This window comes from Siphateles boraxobius, unplaced genomic scaffold (genome assembly GCF_051911475.1).
Source record: "Siphateles boraxobius isolate OS27281-9 unplaced genomic scaffold, OSU_SipBor_1 12, whole genome shotgun sequence".
Taxonomy (NCBI): domain Eukaryota; kingdom Metazoa; phylum Chordata; class Actinopteri; order Cypriniformes; family Leuciscidae; genus Siphateles; species Siphateles boraxobius.
Window position 1 is genome coordinate 19,382,847 of NW_027508722.1, and position 17,067 is coordinate 19,399,913.

Below are 17,067 nucleotides of genomic sequence, written 5' to 3' on the forward strand. Positions count from 1 at the left end.
AAACATGCCTCTGTCCCAACTTTTATGTAGTGTGTAGCAGACATCAAAATCAAAATTTGTTCATATTTACAAAATAAAAAGAAGTTGTTCAGTGAAAACATTAGACATCTTTAACAAATCACAGATTCTTGATAGCATTCACAGATTCACATATTTTATAGCATTTTACAAAATGTATCAACTTTTTTTTATCTGGGGTTAGGCCTATTAACAAAGTACATTGATTGGACCTTATTTTTATGGACTTTTTCTTTTTTTGAAGTAACACTCTGATATTTTAGGTATTACCACCTGATGTTTGTATTATGCATAAAGGTGCATTGTGTCTTGTAAAGTTACATAAAACTCATATCAATTGATAATCGGTCCTGACTCAATAATAAAATACCTATTCAACATACAATTATGAACATTTAATATGTAATAAAATATTTATAAAACATATAATCATTCTTTTTTATTAATAAATGTATTTAGAATAAAACTATAAATAGATCAATATATCATGAACAAATATCAGAACATATAATATACATTTAATATAGCCTATATATTAAGGTGAGCAAATACATTCAAGTTAGGCTTAGATTTATGATCACGTTTGATGTATTGATTGCAACATTTTATGATTTATTTATTTATTTGATTAGTATTGTCTGCTATATCCCTCCATAAAACTATTTTTCAATGTAAAGAATAATGTTGTGAACACCAGAACTGAAATGTATCGAACTGTGACGTGTAAAGGCGCGTTTTAGCATGCGCTTCTGTCGCACTTATGATCCTCACACGTCGCCGTAGTTCCTGACCGAGGTGAGAATGGCCGGTTGGATGTGGCTCCGGTGCCTTTTTGGGCCCAATCTGCAGCGGATCCACCGCTCACCGGACCAGACACGAGCCGACGGCCGAACGCCCCGCAGGGTAGGACTCTTCATTCCGCTTCAAACAGACCCATAGCAATGAAACACTGCCGAGATCAGTCTTGCACTAATGTGCGGAAGTGCATTATTGTGTTGTTGGCGGAGTCCCTAATCCTAGTGAGCTGCCTATCTAGACAGCAGTTTGGACGTCATATGCAATTTGATTTGATTCAAACGTTTGTATTATGCGCCAATGATGTCCTAAACAACTAGAACCCTAGATAGACAGCTCACTCGGGTTTGAGACGCATCGAGTGACGGAGAGCTGTTTGCTAACTGTATTGAGTTTAACTCTAACGGTCGACTGACAGGTCAGTCAAACCATCTGTCATGAGGAGCATAACAACACTATCACTGTTGATTGATTGCGTTTTATTGTGTTGCTGTTTAGTTTATCAGTCGTTAGCCATTGTCATGGCATCGTACTTAGTTGTATTAATAATTGATTAATATTGTGTTCATCATCTCTTTCTCTGACCCACGTCTTCACAGAAACTGTAATTAATACTGTATGAAAACAATACAATCTAACTATTCAACATTATCCTGACTTTTAAAAATAGCATTAGTAACTTTGTGTTGTGACTACTGTTTAAAAAATCATTAATTGGCTCTCCTTAAAAAAAATAATGTTCCCATCTTTATTAAATAACGACTATGGTGGCTAAAACTTGTATAGATTGACTGATATATATATTTTTGCAACTGATAGTGTTTATGTAATGTTATTATGCCCATAATTGTTGATAAACACGTTTAAATTATTATTATTTAAACTTACTATTTTATTTCTGTCTTAATAAATAGCCTAATCATTAGACAACAACAGTAAACTAAATATTCATTGTGAATATTTCAATAATAATAATACTATTGTTGTTGTTTTGAAATATAAATGGTAACAAAGTTTGAGAATCAAATACTGTCTCACTTCAAAATGAAAGCTTTTACATGAAAAATAATATATGTAAAGAATAAGTTGTTTATGATAGGTAACACTGTTTCCTCCTGAAGGGTAGAAAAATGAGAATATCAGTAAAATATATCCATCAAGCATATTATGAGTCAATCTCTAATACCAAGTGACCATGTTTTATTGTTGTAAAATGTCTGTGGTATTTATATATGTGCTAAACACTGGTCACCATAGCAAACTTTTGTAAAGATACTCATAATAACTGGCATGTCATTTTCTTCTGCAGGGGTGGAATTATCAGCCCAGAGGTTTGGAGAAGCACACAGACAGCATCCTCGGTTGGGTATGAGTTCAATGATGTTTCATGCACATTTTCTCTACAGTTTGTGTAGTGACCAAGTGATTTCAATGAATTTATCCCTGTCAATAGCAAAACAGAAACAAAAATCCACAAGTTTTGAAATGTGAAATTGAATGTGTTGTCCTTCAGGCCTCGGTGCTGTGGTCTCTGTCATACTACAGTTCTCCACTGCTCCTCTGCTATCTCTACAGGAAAGGTAAAACACAAATACAGCATCATACAACAGCAAACAACTTATTGTTTACCTTTTTTTTTTGTTGATGGTCTCCTTTAGATATTCTGTTGACTATACATAACATTGCACCTACATGTCAACTATCTCTCATTAGAGTTTTAGTTGAGTATTTTGTAGACTTTTAGGGGTAGGGTTTAGCCTGGCTAACGTCAGACCCATGTCTCATTGAGACTTGGGTCTGGGAACCACATGTTCATTTTCTCGTATTTGAGGCGTGGTTTACGAATGCCCAAAACCGTTTATTGGGTGCTAAGAATGTCTATCAAATGCGCCTGTACGTAGCTCATAGCCAATCGTTTCAATTATACCAGATGACGTATGTAGAACGACAGAAATTAGACGAGGAAGAAGACTAGTAGTGGAAAGTTCGGATCACTTTACTGGCTCGGATCTTTGAGTCTCGTTCAGCAAAATGAACGAATCTTTTTTCGAGTCATTTCGTTCATTTCAGCATAATATAATTAAAATGGCATGTTTAATATCCCAACACATCTAGTACATACGAAAATGTTGATTACATTTGTAAAAAGAATAAAAATAAACTATAGGGTAATGCAGCCAAAGCCAAATGATAAGAAACCGAAATGTTTTATTAATTGATTAGTTGTTGGGTCTTAAGTTCAGGCTATTGCAGTCTGATTCTGTTAGTTCACCTCACCTCCTGATCCAAGATGTTCTTTCCTTTGCAACTTCATATTTATCAGGTTAGTTCTCCTCTCATGTCTCAAGACGTTTGTTGTCGACTCGTCAGTGTCTGAGCATCGAGAAGGAGAGGCGCGTGAGCAGCAGTGAAGCGGTGTTTGCTGCACTGCTCACGCTAAATTAAATTGAAAGCACTCTTTTGATGGACAAAAATAAATATTTCACACAAAAAGTGCCCAAAATGCACAGAATAAGCATGTCTAGTGAGTTTTAACTTGAACTTGAGTAAGCAAATAAAAGAAAATCAAGACTCAAAAATATTTATAGGTAAAAACGGGTTTTTAATTATTCAGTTTGGGTGAAAGTTGTGTATTATATATTAAAAAAAAACTAAAGTAAACTAGCCAGAAAATATTATACATAAACGTTCTTTTAGTTTATGTAACACACAGACAGCTACATAGGCTAGCACAACCCAAATCAAACCCGAGTGTGTGGTTTATTTGTGTTTTGTTTTTTATCCGCGGAGTTTGCAGTCTTGTAAACATATCGAAAGTATGACTGAAACTAATAGATTGGAGCCATTTTCTGGGTTGTTTTGTTGTTTAACATTTATATGGGAAAGTTGTACACCTCCTCATAACAAACTTTCAAGACTATCAATGTTATAAATGACCAACTTCTAAAAATAAATGTATAGTTGTCTTTGTAAAGAATTGCTCGCTTATATATGTAGCTTTGGAGCCGCTGCTGTGACACTGTACAAACGCTTCCAGTGTGAATACTCTCGCGCGTGTAGTTCCGCTGACGCGCTGCTCAAGTGCCGCTCACGCTTGCGGTGTGAAACGGCCGAGGCTGCATCGAAAGGTAACTTCACGTCTGCTGCCATGTTGGATCCATAGGTATAAACAAACTGCTTCGGTGTATCGCATAGACGTCGTCATCGTCTTGCTGCTCCCTCCCCGTTCTGTGATTGGTTCCCTAGATGAGGTTAAAATCTTGTCCTTGGTATCCAGACTGCCTAGCAGCGTGAATAAAATCGCGCTGTGGAAAAGCAGCATGGGGAAACCCAAGCTAGGTAGGGTTAGGGTTAATAAGGTTAGGGAATAAATTTACATGTACTTGCAAGATTACTCATATTCAGTAGAAAGTCTGATGGGGGAGCATCAAAATAAGTGTTAGCAGATATTAAAGGTGCTCTAAGCGATATCGGGTGACGTCACTTCTTGTTGACGTTTAAAGTATTGTCAAACAAAGCGGAGGCTAGCTAGACCCTCCCTCCTCCTCATCCGTGCACTAACCCCCAAAACCGCACCCCCAAACCCTTCTTGTTGGTTATTGCCTGGCGCAGTTTATGTTTCGTGGTGCGGGTTAGCCCAGTTTGTTTTTGTTGCCTTTTGTGGTGGGGTGGGGTGTCTGTCTGCAGAGACCGCGTTTTTTTAGTGTGTTCAGGGGACAGGCAGCTAGCGGATAGTGAGGAGATGTTTGCTGTATGTGACAAAAAATATTTTGGCCTAAAAAATGCGTGACAGTCTACTAATACTCTAGTAAGTTGACAAACTTGTAGTTGCAAAACTACTCATAGCCAACGAATAAAATTCTTAAATATACATTTAAATATAAATAAAATATTATCCAATACACCCACCCAGTAATGAAAAGTGTTTTTATTCATGCTCCAATATTTTTGTCAAAGCTTTTCCCGGTTCTTGTTTCTCTTTTGTGAATATAATATGCACAGTATAGTGCAATTCTACATGCAGATCTTAATGTTATTACACGAGCAGGTGTTGATTGGTTCAGTCTTAACGTTACTCTCAGTCGGTGTAATCATATCAAATGAGTCACGGGCTAATGCTCTGACAGCAGTGCTGTATGTATTTTTAGCCTGGTTCATTCATAAGAGCTTTCAGTGATGTTCTTCTGCTAAGCAGACCTGAGGAGTTCTGATGTTTAGGTTGTAAATGAGCTATGCTGTAGTTTATAAACTGAACAAGCTCTTTGCTGACTCACTAGCCGTATTTTACATCACGGCCAAGCCCAGGTAGGATCTTGTTTAGTTAATATTCAAATAGCTGAATCAAAGATGTTATAATGGTGCATATATACAGTATGAAGTACTGAATAAATGTAATTACTGTATTTTAATGTTGTATCCAGTATGTTGTATTTATGTTATTGTGGTTGTACTATAGTTCAGTATCATTTGGATATTGTGCTGTTAAAGGAATGGATTGTGATCATGTTGTTCTCTTGCAAAAGAGAGTCTGGGCCTTAGAGATGTGGTTAATGGCGTTTTCTAATAATGGTGTAATTAAATGACAAGGAAATGCTACTAATTGTATTTGTTATAATTATAATACATTGATAGTACATTGTATTGTACATTGTAATTTTATAAATGACAGATTATATCTGCAGATTAGTGTAATACGTTATTGACCACAAATAAAACGAGAGTCAACAACTGCTGTCTCAGGTGAACTGTAGTTCAGATTTTTTTTCAGATGTTCAAAAGTTTGAGGTCAGTAAGAACTTTTTTATTCAGCAATAAATTGATCAAAAGTGAAGACATCTGTTACAATAGATTTCTATTACAAATAAATTTGCTATTATTTTGAACTTTTCATTCAGCAAATAATCCTGTATCTAACAACACGACCGTTTTCAACATTTATAATAAAAAGAAATGTTTCAAAATTCCCCATTGTTTATCCACTGTCCATTAAAGATATTTTGCTGGACTGTAATATGTCTACCCCTTTGAGGAACTTTGAAAAACCTTTGAAAAGGTTTTTAAAAAGTAAAATCCAAATTTAGTCTTTTAGAAAAAAAAATTCTTAAACATCTTCATTGATTTTATTTTTGAATAACTAAACCTGGCTCTCATGAACATAGCCATAGAATCTGGTATGGCGTTAAGAACGAAAGAAAGAAAGAATGAAAGAGAAAAAGAAAAAGAAATGTTTCTTGAGCAAAAATTCAGCATATTAGAATGATTTCTGAAGGATCATGTGACACTGAAGACTGTAATGATGCTGAAAATCCAGCTTTGCCATCACAGGAATAAAGTATATTTTAAAATACATTTAAACAGAAAATACTTATTTTAAATAGTATTAATATTTCACAATATTACAGTTTGTAATCAAATAAATGTGCTTTGGTGAGTATGTAACATGTAAAAGGTGTCATTCTCTTTCACATCTGACCATCCTTGCTGTGCCCTGAATAATATTTTTTTCTAAACCGTGTCAGACTGAACAATTGTAATGCCAAGCATTAATATTGTGATGAGTTATTGTGGGCTATTAATAATGATATCTCTTCTAGGGTACATCTGCAGCAGTAAGCTGGTTCCTCTCAGTCAGTATGTTGGCACAGCGCTGGTCTGTCTGCTGGGAGTGGCCTGTCTGAGAGGTGACACTATATTTTACCTTCTGTTATAGTAATGTTTGTCTGCTTAATTACTTGGTGTATATTCAAACTGTTGTAAAATAACATTTAATACAGGGATAAGTTTAACATTTTTGTGTTTGTACCGCTGTGCTGTTGTTAGGGTGGGGGCGCTGGAGAAACCCAGAGTACATTCAGTTCTTCAGCATACTGGAGGAGACCAGGAAGAACCACACACCTAGCAACAAGGTGACACCGTAGCAGTGTCATAGGAACATTCCCATGGAGCTTTGCTTTAATAAGCCCGTTAAATGGATGTTGATTATGTCCCCTACAGAAACAACTGGCATGCTTTGACTTCGACTTCAAAAACTGGCCTGTAGATTTCAGCTGGAAAGAAGTTAGTAGTCCGTAAGTAAAGCTTGACTTTCTCTCACCAAAAAAGAACAAACTCCATGAAATGAGTGCCAAAGTTGGGAGGAGAGGTTTATATCATTTTTTAAATCTTTGGGTCCAGATTGTTTATACCTGTTGCCAAATAGGCCATTCCAGGAAGACACAAGTTTTTAATATTAGAAATAGATTTTTGTCTAAATCCTTTATCCCTAAAGCCTGTTTTATGAGATTGTTCTGGTTTTAACCCTGTTAGAAACCCTTTTTTATTCAGTTTAAACACATTTTTTAACAAAGTTAAACCCAATATAGAGTTTTATGGTTTACCATACATTTTTCTTGCCACAAAAATAGTTAAAAAACTAACAATGGCCAGTTTTTCAGTTTTAGAGGAGTTTGCTTTAATTGGGTGTAATTGGCTAACTCTGAGATCAGTGCATGTTTCTAATGTATCCGCAGGAAGCTTTCTAAAGGTGGCGTGTCTCTGCTACGTCCAGAGCCGAAACACAGAGGAGCAGCTGACGGTGTGCTGAGTTCAGTTCGCACGCTGCCTTGCCACATCTTAAGGTAACAAGCATGTGATAACACATTTACACACTTGCAGGGATATACTTCATTGTGAGGGTTGTACAAATACAAAGATTTTAGATGAGGTCTGGTAACTGGTGACCTCTATTCCATATTCATCAGCAGTCATGCAACATGTTTGAGTCTATAGCCCCTTTCACACAGCGCGTTGATCCCGGGAAATTGGCGTAAAAGTGCTAGAGTGACTTCTGTGTGAACGCAAAAACGTCCCGGGATCGATGCCGGGATGGGGACCTAGTAACATTGCCGGGATCAGTCCCGGAACGCGCCCTGTGGGAACAAAAGCTAGGACCAATGCCGTAAGGGGCGTGTCGTAGTGATGCCATCACAAGGGCCTTTCTACAACCTATGCTACTGCATATGGGGAACGAGCCACTCGGCAAACCCAGTGGCGCTACTAGGGAGTATGGACTCGTCTTCGTGTAGAAATGTCGAAGAGGAGTTATCAGCATAACTGACATCTGACAGGAGTTATCACATCCTGATGTCACGTGTCTTTACGGGATGTGTGTGAACGCACATATTCCAGAAAATCACTGGAAGTGTGAATGAACCAAAATCAAACGATCCCTGGACAAATCCCGGTACACATTATCCATGCATTTTCCGTAATCTCTGTGTGAAAGGGGTTTATGTGTGTTTTGTGTAGTTATCTGATAGCTCACTCTTTCGGGCGGAGGATGCTGTACCCGGGGTCAGTGGGTCTGCTTCAGAAGGCCATGAGGCCCATGTTGCAGCAGGGTCAGGCCAGACTCGTGGAAGAGGTAACACCGAAAGATTGCTACAAACACATACTACAACACAGTTCATTTAATAACCCTCAGGAAAACTTCTCACATTTTAAATTTTGTAACTCCTAAGCTCATGAAAACCCTTGACATTTTAAATAAACCACAATTTTTTATTGCTAATTAATTAGGGGTGTAACGATTCATTCGTTTTCTCGATGCATCGATTACAAATCCTGACGATGCATATGCATCGATCTTAAAACATGTATTTCGAATCGTGAATCGTTTATTTCGGTCAATATTCGATTTAAAATGCTAAGAATCGAATAATTTGCGATTCTACATCGATTCAGTGCTTTAAAACATATAAACATTAAATGACTACATGCGCGAATTGAGGCGTTGTGCGGCGTCATTTCGCGTCCTCACAGCTCTCACATACTCGCTGCACTCTTACCATCTTTCACTGGATTTCGCTCGCGCCCGGTCCCATATAGCTCTCATCTACAGATTTTTGAGCAGTCCATGTTCGAGCTCTCCTCAGGACAGCCATTGGTGTTCACATGAGCAGATGACAGCTCTCTATCGAGAAAGCAAGCCATTGTTAAAGCTGCCATATCATTGCGCGGGCACTGCTATGAAACAACGCGCTCGTTGCGTGGAAACGTCACCGTTATTTTCTTTAAGATAAGATACTGAAGTTTTACGGAAATGGGTCATACCCGTCCTGAGCAGTTATAGTAAAACCCCACTTATTCAAGGGTGCGCATTTATTACATGGAAAGAGAAAACGTATAATAGGTGTCTAAAATGCACACGCTTCTGATTAATCATGAATGATGAATGAAATGTAACTTAATGTCGTTAAACTGAACTGATGAAATAACTACAACATTAATTACACTGAAATAAGAGCGCGTGGTTTATCCATCAATCAGATGCGCATTAAAGTTGCATTCGTAATCATTACTATAGCACAAGTAGACACCCGGCGCGTTTTCTTTCAGAACCACAAGGAAAATGTTCAGTCGGATAAAGAGAACAAAGAGTAGCTATTCCATGAGGAAACGTTAGTTAAGGTTTCGTTGGGAAAGTTCATGGTATTTTTAGTCTCACAATGGAAGGATGTTTAATGTACCAGGAACACTTTAAGGTTGTGTACCTACTAAATAGTTAGTTTGATGAACTAACTATACTTTTAAAGCCTTTTTAAATCTTGGTTTACATTTTTACAAATGCTAATTTATAGGCTTTGGAAATATTTTTTATAATAATAGATTCATTAAAAACTAACATGAACTAACGTTAACAATACAAAATGTCGTTAATTTTGACCCTGACTAAGACCCATTGGGGGAAGCATTTAAATAATCCTATGAATGCATATAAAAAAATAAGAATCGAATCGAATTATTCGAATCGCATAGAATTTTAATGTGAATCGCATTGAATCAAATCTTTATGAATTTGCAAAAATCGTTCTTGAATCGAATCGAAAACCTATGAATCGTGAATCGAATCGATTCGCTGCCTACCCAAAGATTCACAGCCCTATAATTAATTTTTTTTTTAATCCATGATATATATATACAGGTCCTTCTCAAAAAATTAGCATATTGTGATAAATTGATTATTTTCCATAATGTAATGATAAAAATTAAACTTTCATATATTTTAGATTCATTGCACACCAACTGAAATATTTCAGGTATTTTATTGTTTTAATACTGATGATTTTGGCATACAGCTCATGAAAACCCAAAATTCCTATCTCAAAAAATTAGCATATCATGAAAAGGGTCTCTAAACGAGCTATTAACCTAATCATCTGAATCAACTAATTAACTCTAAACACCTGTATATATATATATATTATATTGTATATATTGTATATATATATATTAATATATATATATATATTCATATTATTTTTAATTGCCAATAAAAAATGGAATTAGCAATACAAAATAATTAAATCCTAAAATGGAAATAAAATGTATATTCAATATTGAATATTCTGTGCTTATGCTTGTCCATTTCAAATAAAATATTAAAAATTTGTTGAATACTATGTTGTTATAAAATAAATACTGTATATATATATATATATATATATATATATATATGCAGTCCGTAAGCAAGAAGTATTTTATGTTCATCAAGGCCTCATTTATTTGAACAAAAATACAGTAAAAATAGTAATATTATTAAAATGTAAAATAAGTTTCGAAATAAGTCGAAAACAGTTTTGCTGCTTAATATGTTTGTGGAAACTGTGATGCGGCGTTTCAGGATTTTTTGATTAATCAAAAGAACAGCATTTATTTGAAATAAAAATCTTTTGATTGACTTTTGTATGGTATGTGTATCCAAGAAATTATATGAAAATTTGTTGATTAAATGTGAGAACCCTGAATAAAGGCCATAACCCTATCTCTGCCCTGTTGTGTTCAGTACGATGGTCAGCGGAACAAACTGGTGGCTTGTGATGGGAATGAGATTGACACCATGTTTGTGGATCGGAGGACAGATGGAGGATCAGCCGGAAAAACACTGGTAAGAATATGTATAGTGTAAATAAAGTACCGGTCAATTTGCCATTACAAGCTTCAGAGAAAGAAAGTAGTATAATTACATAATAAAATACATTACATAATGACATATTACCTCAAGCCACTTTCCAATGCTGGTATGATTATCACAGGTGATCTGCTGTGAGGGAAACGCAGGATTCTATGAGGTCGGCTGCATGAATACGCCACTGGAAGGTAAATGTGTTTACCTCAGTGTGTCTGTGTTGTATTTTCAACATTCATGCACTAGATGGATGTGAAACTGTTTCCTCTGTTGTGTTAATAGGTGGATACTCAGTGTTGGGCTGGAATCACCCAGGGTTTGGCGGCAGTACAGTAAGTGAACATCACGCCATCTGTTCCTCACGCTGACCTTGTCATAACAGCACACAGCTAATGTGGTGTACACTAAATACATAAAATGGTACTTGTTTGTATGTGTTTTATCTAAAAACCTCAGTGTACTTTTTTCCTCTCCTGCTTTTTCAGGGAGTTCCATTTCCTCAAAACGAGGCCAATGCGATGGACGTCGTCATTCAGTTTGCCGTTCACAGACTGGGCTTCCAGTTGAGTGACATTATTGTGTACGCCTGGTCAATAGGGGGCTTCACAGGTAAACCATCACAGATCAGACAACAGACAAAATGATTCATTTGTTTTACTGTAAATCTTAATGTCTTGCTCTATTTTAGCCAGTTGGGCTGTGATGTCATACCCAGAGATCCGAGCTCTGGTTCTAGATGCCTCATTTGATGACCTTTTACCCCTTGCGCTGAAGGTCATGCCAGAAAGCTGGAGTGAGTGTTGTACTCTCTTCATCTCTAAAGAGTAACCCAAACAATTCACTGATCAATCTGTTTGTTTCCATTTCCTTAGGACCCTTGGTCACCCATACGGTGAGGCAGTACATGAACCTGAACAATGCTGAACAGCTTTGCAAGTTAGTCATCTTTTTAACTATTAAAGTCGTTATGAAATGAAAGTTGCAACAGTCTTTTCCTCTCTATGTTGATGTATATCCGAGTGAAACGGCTTCTCGTATAAGAACAAAAATAGGGCGGGACTTGATTTTGTCCATCAGGAATTGAGTGGATCAGTGGATGGTTGTGGCTAGCTAGTGATGTCATGCAAGTGACAGGTTGTCCCGCCCTTACATCACTAAACACATCATCAGAGAATAGAAGTCATTGCAAGAGGAGGCGAAGTTATTTTGATTAAAGATTACGAGGGCACATGAATTAAAAAATAATGTGCACAGAAAAGTCCTTTGTAATAAACTGCAATATTTATGGAAGTAAAATAATGTCAAATGTTTTTGAAATAAAAAGCCTGTTGAATTGCACTACTTGGAAAAAAAATAGGCATTGCATTAACCATGCTTGCATTTTAATTCATTGTATTTTTAGAGCTTGCATTTTTATGGGCTGAAATTCAACATGGTTGAATATTTAAGCTGTGAATATTTCAATTAAAAACATTTCAAACACATTTTCATTATTAAAAATTCAATAATCCATATTCACCATTCATATTTCATTTCCAAAATATTCAAACTGTTTAAAAATACAACCAATAATATTCAACAGGCAATTTTCGGTCCATTTTATTTTGCTTTGCAAATTCGCTTCCACACATTCAGTGGTTCAAATTCGACAGTAAATTCAACATTGACGTCCAGGAACTGCAGGAAAAGCTGTTAGATGCTCTCCATCTGCTGTTAGTCTACCTCACCATCAGATGGTGCAAAAGGCGCTTGTTGTTGATTAATTCATAAAATGGAAACGATTATCTGTGACAGTATATGCGGTAAAGATGATAAACACACAAAAGCTGTGTTTGTTTCATTCAATGACTTCATTGTTACTTTCCCTGTGTATTCTACATGTAATCAGCTTTCTCTACCATGAACAGGATTATAATCGGTTTCCCTCAATACCTCATACTCAAGGATTCCCTTTCCGTTTGGACAAAACGCTTAACACATACAGTGATATGAAAGACCAATCTTGCACCTTATTGGGGATGTAGGCTGTAGGCTACTATATAGGCTACTATATAGGCTACAGGCAAGAAGATGGACTCAGATAATAAACTTTACGCGCAAAGTTTCATGCTGAGCGTTTCGTGATATACTGGCATAAAATCAACACTTGATCAATTAATACTAACACTTTCTATTCTATTCTATTCTCTCTCTCTCTCTCTCTCTCTCTCTCTAAATATATATATATATATATATATATATATATATATATATATATATATATAAAGTCCTAAAATGCCTACGTGTATTGCATTAGCTTAAACTGGGATCATAGCACTTGCATATTGTTGTCCTCCTATTGTTAGTTTAACTGTAAATCGCTTTGGATAAAAGCGTCTGCTAAATGAATAAAAGTAAAATTGGCATTCGACATTCGCACATTTAGGGACCGTCTCTAAAGTTGCATACAACATTGGCATGTACGTTTCTAACTTCAATAGCAAACTTAAATTTATTTGAATAAATATCAAAAATCCAAAGGGTGCACATTATGCCTGACACTACATTAACACTTTACAGTTGGTTTTATGACTGTAAGTCGTTCTTTTCAAATGCTATTGAAGTTAGAAACGTGTATACCAAAGTCGTATACACTTTAGAGACGGTCCCTAAATGTGCTAATGTCCAACATCAAGCCAACTTTATGCCAGTCTATCACAGGGAAACGCTCAGCTGTGCGCGTTATTCTGAGTTCTTCTGCTTGCTTGTGAGTTTGGACTTTTACATCTCTAGTCCATTAAGCTACGTTAAGCCTTGTATATGTCCAGCAGGGGAATCCTGAAGTATTGAGGGAAACCCTAGTAGCCTGCATGCAGCACATCGCCACAATATAAAGTTAAGGCAACTAAACAACCAAGAGAAATGTCAACCTCAAAAATGTAACATTGGATCTGTATATTCGCATCGGGGAATAAAATTATGATCTCGTTCACGGTAGAGAAATATGCATGTAGGCTACACAGGAAAAGTAACCGTGACGGCACCGAATTTAACAAAAACAGCCGTCATAATAATCACAAATAAACTTACATTGCTGTAAATGAGTTTTATGAATGAATGACTTGCTCTAATTTTGCTGGTCTTCGTCAACAACATATTGATGACCTTTTGCACCCCCTGCTGGTGAAGTAGACTAACAGCAGATGGAGAGTATGCTCGGCAATCTTCTGCTTTTCCTGCAGTTCCTGGACGTCAATGTTGAATTTACTGTCGAATTTGAACCACTGAATTTGTGGAAGCGAATTTGCAAAGCGAAATAAAATGGACCGAAAATTGTATATTATAGGTTGTATTTTTTAAACAGTTAGAATATTTTGGAGATGAAATATGAATGGTGAATATGGATTATTGAATTTTTAATAATGAAAATGTGTTTGAAATGTTTTTAATTGAAATATTCACAGCTTAAATATTCAACCATGTTGAATTTCAGCCCATAAAAATGCAAGCCCTAAAAATACAATGCAAGCATGGTTAATGCAATGCATATTTTTTTTCAAGTAGTGCAATTCAACAGGCTTTTTATTTCAAAAATATTTGACATTATTTTACTTCCATAAATATTTTCCTAAAAAAATAAGAATGGTCCATTTTGATTTCATGGTGACTTTAAATAAATCATGTAAAATGTACAGCCTGAGCTCCATTTAAATACTTTGGCTCTCATTTCAGGTACCAGGGTCCAGTGTTATTGATCAGAAGAACCAAAGATGAAATCATCACTACCACGTGAGTTATCCAGGACACAAATAAACGCATTAATGCTTGCAGAGGCAAAACGTGATTTGCGCCTGGTCTTGACGTGGCCGTATTGTGTTTTGATACAGGGGTCCAGAAGACATCATGTCCAACAGAGGGAATGACCTGTTACTCAAACTACTCCAGTACAGGTCAGACACCATTCACACGAGCAGCGTAATCTGACTCCGCTCCTTCAGTTGCTTTCATCTCTCTGTCTCTGTCCCTCAGGTATCCTAAAGTCATGACAGATGATGCCATCAGAGCCGTCAGGCAGTGGCTCGCAGCGGGGACACAGATTGAAGGAGGTGTGTTTTTATAGTTATAAATTCATTTTCATTATTATTATCATTGTTTTTTTTTAATAGGCATAACGGCATTTTTTATTAATATTTTATTCAGTTGACAGTTGAGTTGTTTTTATTCATGGTTACATTTTCCAGTAATGGTTAATGGTGGATAGAAAACAGATAGTGTCCGTTTAATGGGATGGTTCACCCAAAAATGTTACTTACCCTCAAGTGGTTCCAAACCTGTGTGAATTTTTTTTCTTCTCTTGCTTAACACAAAAGAAGATATTTTGAAGAATGTCAGTAAACAAACAGTTGATGGACCCTATTTTCTTTTTCTTTCCATACTGTGGAAGTCAATGGGGTCCATCAACTGTTTGGTTACCCATATTTTTCATATCTTTTTGTGTTTAGCAGAAGAAAGACATTAATACAGGTTTGGAACAACTTGAGGGCGAGTAAATGACAGAATTTTCATTTTTGGGTGAACTATCCCTTTAATAGAAACCAAATATTTTCCAGATAATGTTTTTCATGCACTTAATATACTTTGATTTTGTATAGTATAAATTTGGTCTAAAACAGTTTCTTGCAAGTGAATAATCATTTGGGGGTCAGTGGCATCAGAAAGTTTGAAAACATCTTGATTAGAATACTGGCCATAACACCTAATATGTAAAGATATTGTTCTCAATATCAGTCTCTAGGGTTTTCTGTGTTTCCTGTTTGATTTGGCTGTATTAAGCAGAATGTCACTTTTACCCTGTTCCTCAGAATCTGTGTACACCGGCTATGAGGTGGATGATGATTGGTGCTTGTCTGTGCTACAGTCCTATCAGACAGACAGAGAGACTCTGTTCCCCTGGAGCGTTGGTACGTGCTTCAGATTCATACATAGTAGCCATGCTCACTTCCAGAGCTTAAAGGGTTTTAGTTCACCCAAAAATGAAAATTCTGTCAGTAATTACTCACCCAGACAGCTCTCAGATTTCATCGAAAATATCTTAATCAGTGTTACGAAGATGACAATTACTGACAATATTTGGGTGAACTAACCCTTTAAATGGGGTGGTGTGCTAGAAACGAGGACATTCAGCAGTGATGTCCATTACTATGGCTACAGTTTCTGCTTAAAACAATACTGACTGCGATCTGATCTTCTGTTTTAGGTGAAGACATGACACTCGAGGGCAGAAGACAGCTTGCTCTATTTTTGGTATGTAACAAATATATCAGAGTATACACCTTGTTTTACTGTATTGTAGTATATTGTAGCTACCCACATTCTTGCACATCAGAGTGTGCAATAAGCTCTTTAATACTTTTTTTTTTTAAATACTTCACTATCACAGTTCAAACCATAATTGCCGTCTTTATAGTGTTTAAGCTATTAAGGGCTTTTGTTGTAATGAACTGGTAATTTCTTTCTCACTCTCAGGCACGAAAGTATATGCGAAATTTTGATACGACACACTGCACTCCACTCCCCATTTCTGAGTTCAGGCCTCCCTGGAGACTAGAGAGCCAATGAGGAGGACAGGAAGAGAGCGCTGGAGGCCAGAGGTCAATGGGAATCACACACCGGTACATTGGAGTCAGTTCTGTGGGACGGCGTTTAGAACTAGTCATTCATCTAAATGTGACAGGGTTACTTGTTTTTGTTCGTTCACATGGTTTGACAAAGGCGTTTTAAATTATTGGTTGTGCCATGCCTCCATCGCAGTGGGTATTTAACATGAAAATGAGGGTTGGAAATGTGTCGACACTCAGGCTTGTCGTCACCGTCTGGACGTTTGTTTCTTTTGAGATTCAGTAATGGGACTCAAAGATCTCTTGCCTCTTTCTCAGCCTGTTTTTATTTTTATCCTCTATTCCGTGGAGCTCTGTAATTATGAACAAATCATATCGTTAAATGTCCTGAATGTTATGTTGTATATGAATATTAAATAAAAACAGAGGATAATCTTTTTTTTTTGTGGTTGGATTTCTTCAAGTCTTCAAACATGTGATTATTTGTTTCACACAAAATAAAAGTTCGTTATTGTACTTGAAATGGTATGATTGTATGTTTCTTTAAACATTTCAGCATGAGAGAATATATAGTTTGAGATTTTATATTGAAATGTAAATCAATTTATATTGCATATATATACACACATTTTTAAAACTTTCTAAATTTATATATAAATAAATATGCACATATGTATGATCTACAGCTTAACTTTCTATATTAAGTTAGAC

At 36.3% G+C, this 17,067-nt stretch overlaps 1 protein-coding gene across 1 annotated transcript; it reads left to right on the forward strand.

Annotated features, from left to right (window-relative positions):
• The first annotated feature begins 764 nt into the window (after positions 1-764).
• Positions 765-16,879, forward strand: abhd16a (abhydrolase domain containing 16A, phospholipase). The gene is made up of 20 exons (XM_077210119.1): positions 765-921; positions 2,123-2,179; positions 2,327-2,393; positions 6,408-6,494; positions 6,634-6,719; positions 6,808-6,881; positions 7,323-7,430; positions 8,101-8,215; positions 10,637-10,738; positions 10,887-10,950; positions 11,042-11,091; positions 11,245-11,368; positions 11,448-11,552; positions 11,632-11,695; positions 14,471-14,527; positions 14,626-14,688; positions 14,768-14,844; positions 15,601-15,699; positions 15,996-16,042; positions 16,265-16,879. The coding sequence occupies exons 1-20, from the start codon at positions 820-822 to the stop codon at positions 16,355-16,357; spliced, it is 1,641 nt and encodes a 546-aa protein (XP_077066234.1). The 5' UTR covers positions 765-819; the 3' UTR covers positions 16,358-16,879.
• Positions 16,880-17,067: the final 188 nt, after the last annotated feature.

Coding starts and splice junctions, on each gene's coding strand:
- abhd16a (XM_077210119.1), top strand. CDS start 820: ATGGCCGGTTGGATGTGGCTCCGGTGCCTTTTTGGGCCCAATCTGCAG. Junction 6,720..6,807: donor ACCACACACCTAGCAACAAG/GTGACACCGTAG, acceptor TGTCCCCTACAG/AAACAACTGGCATGCTTTGA. Junction 10,951..11,041: donor CATGAATACGCCACTGGAAG/GTAAATGTGTTT, acceptor TTGTGTTAATAG/GTGGATACTCAGTGTTGGGC.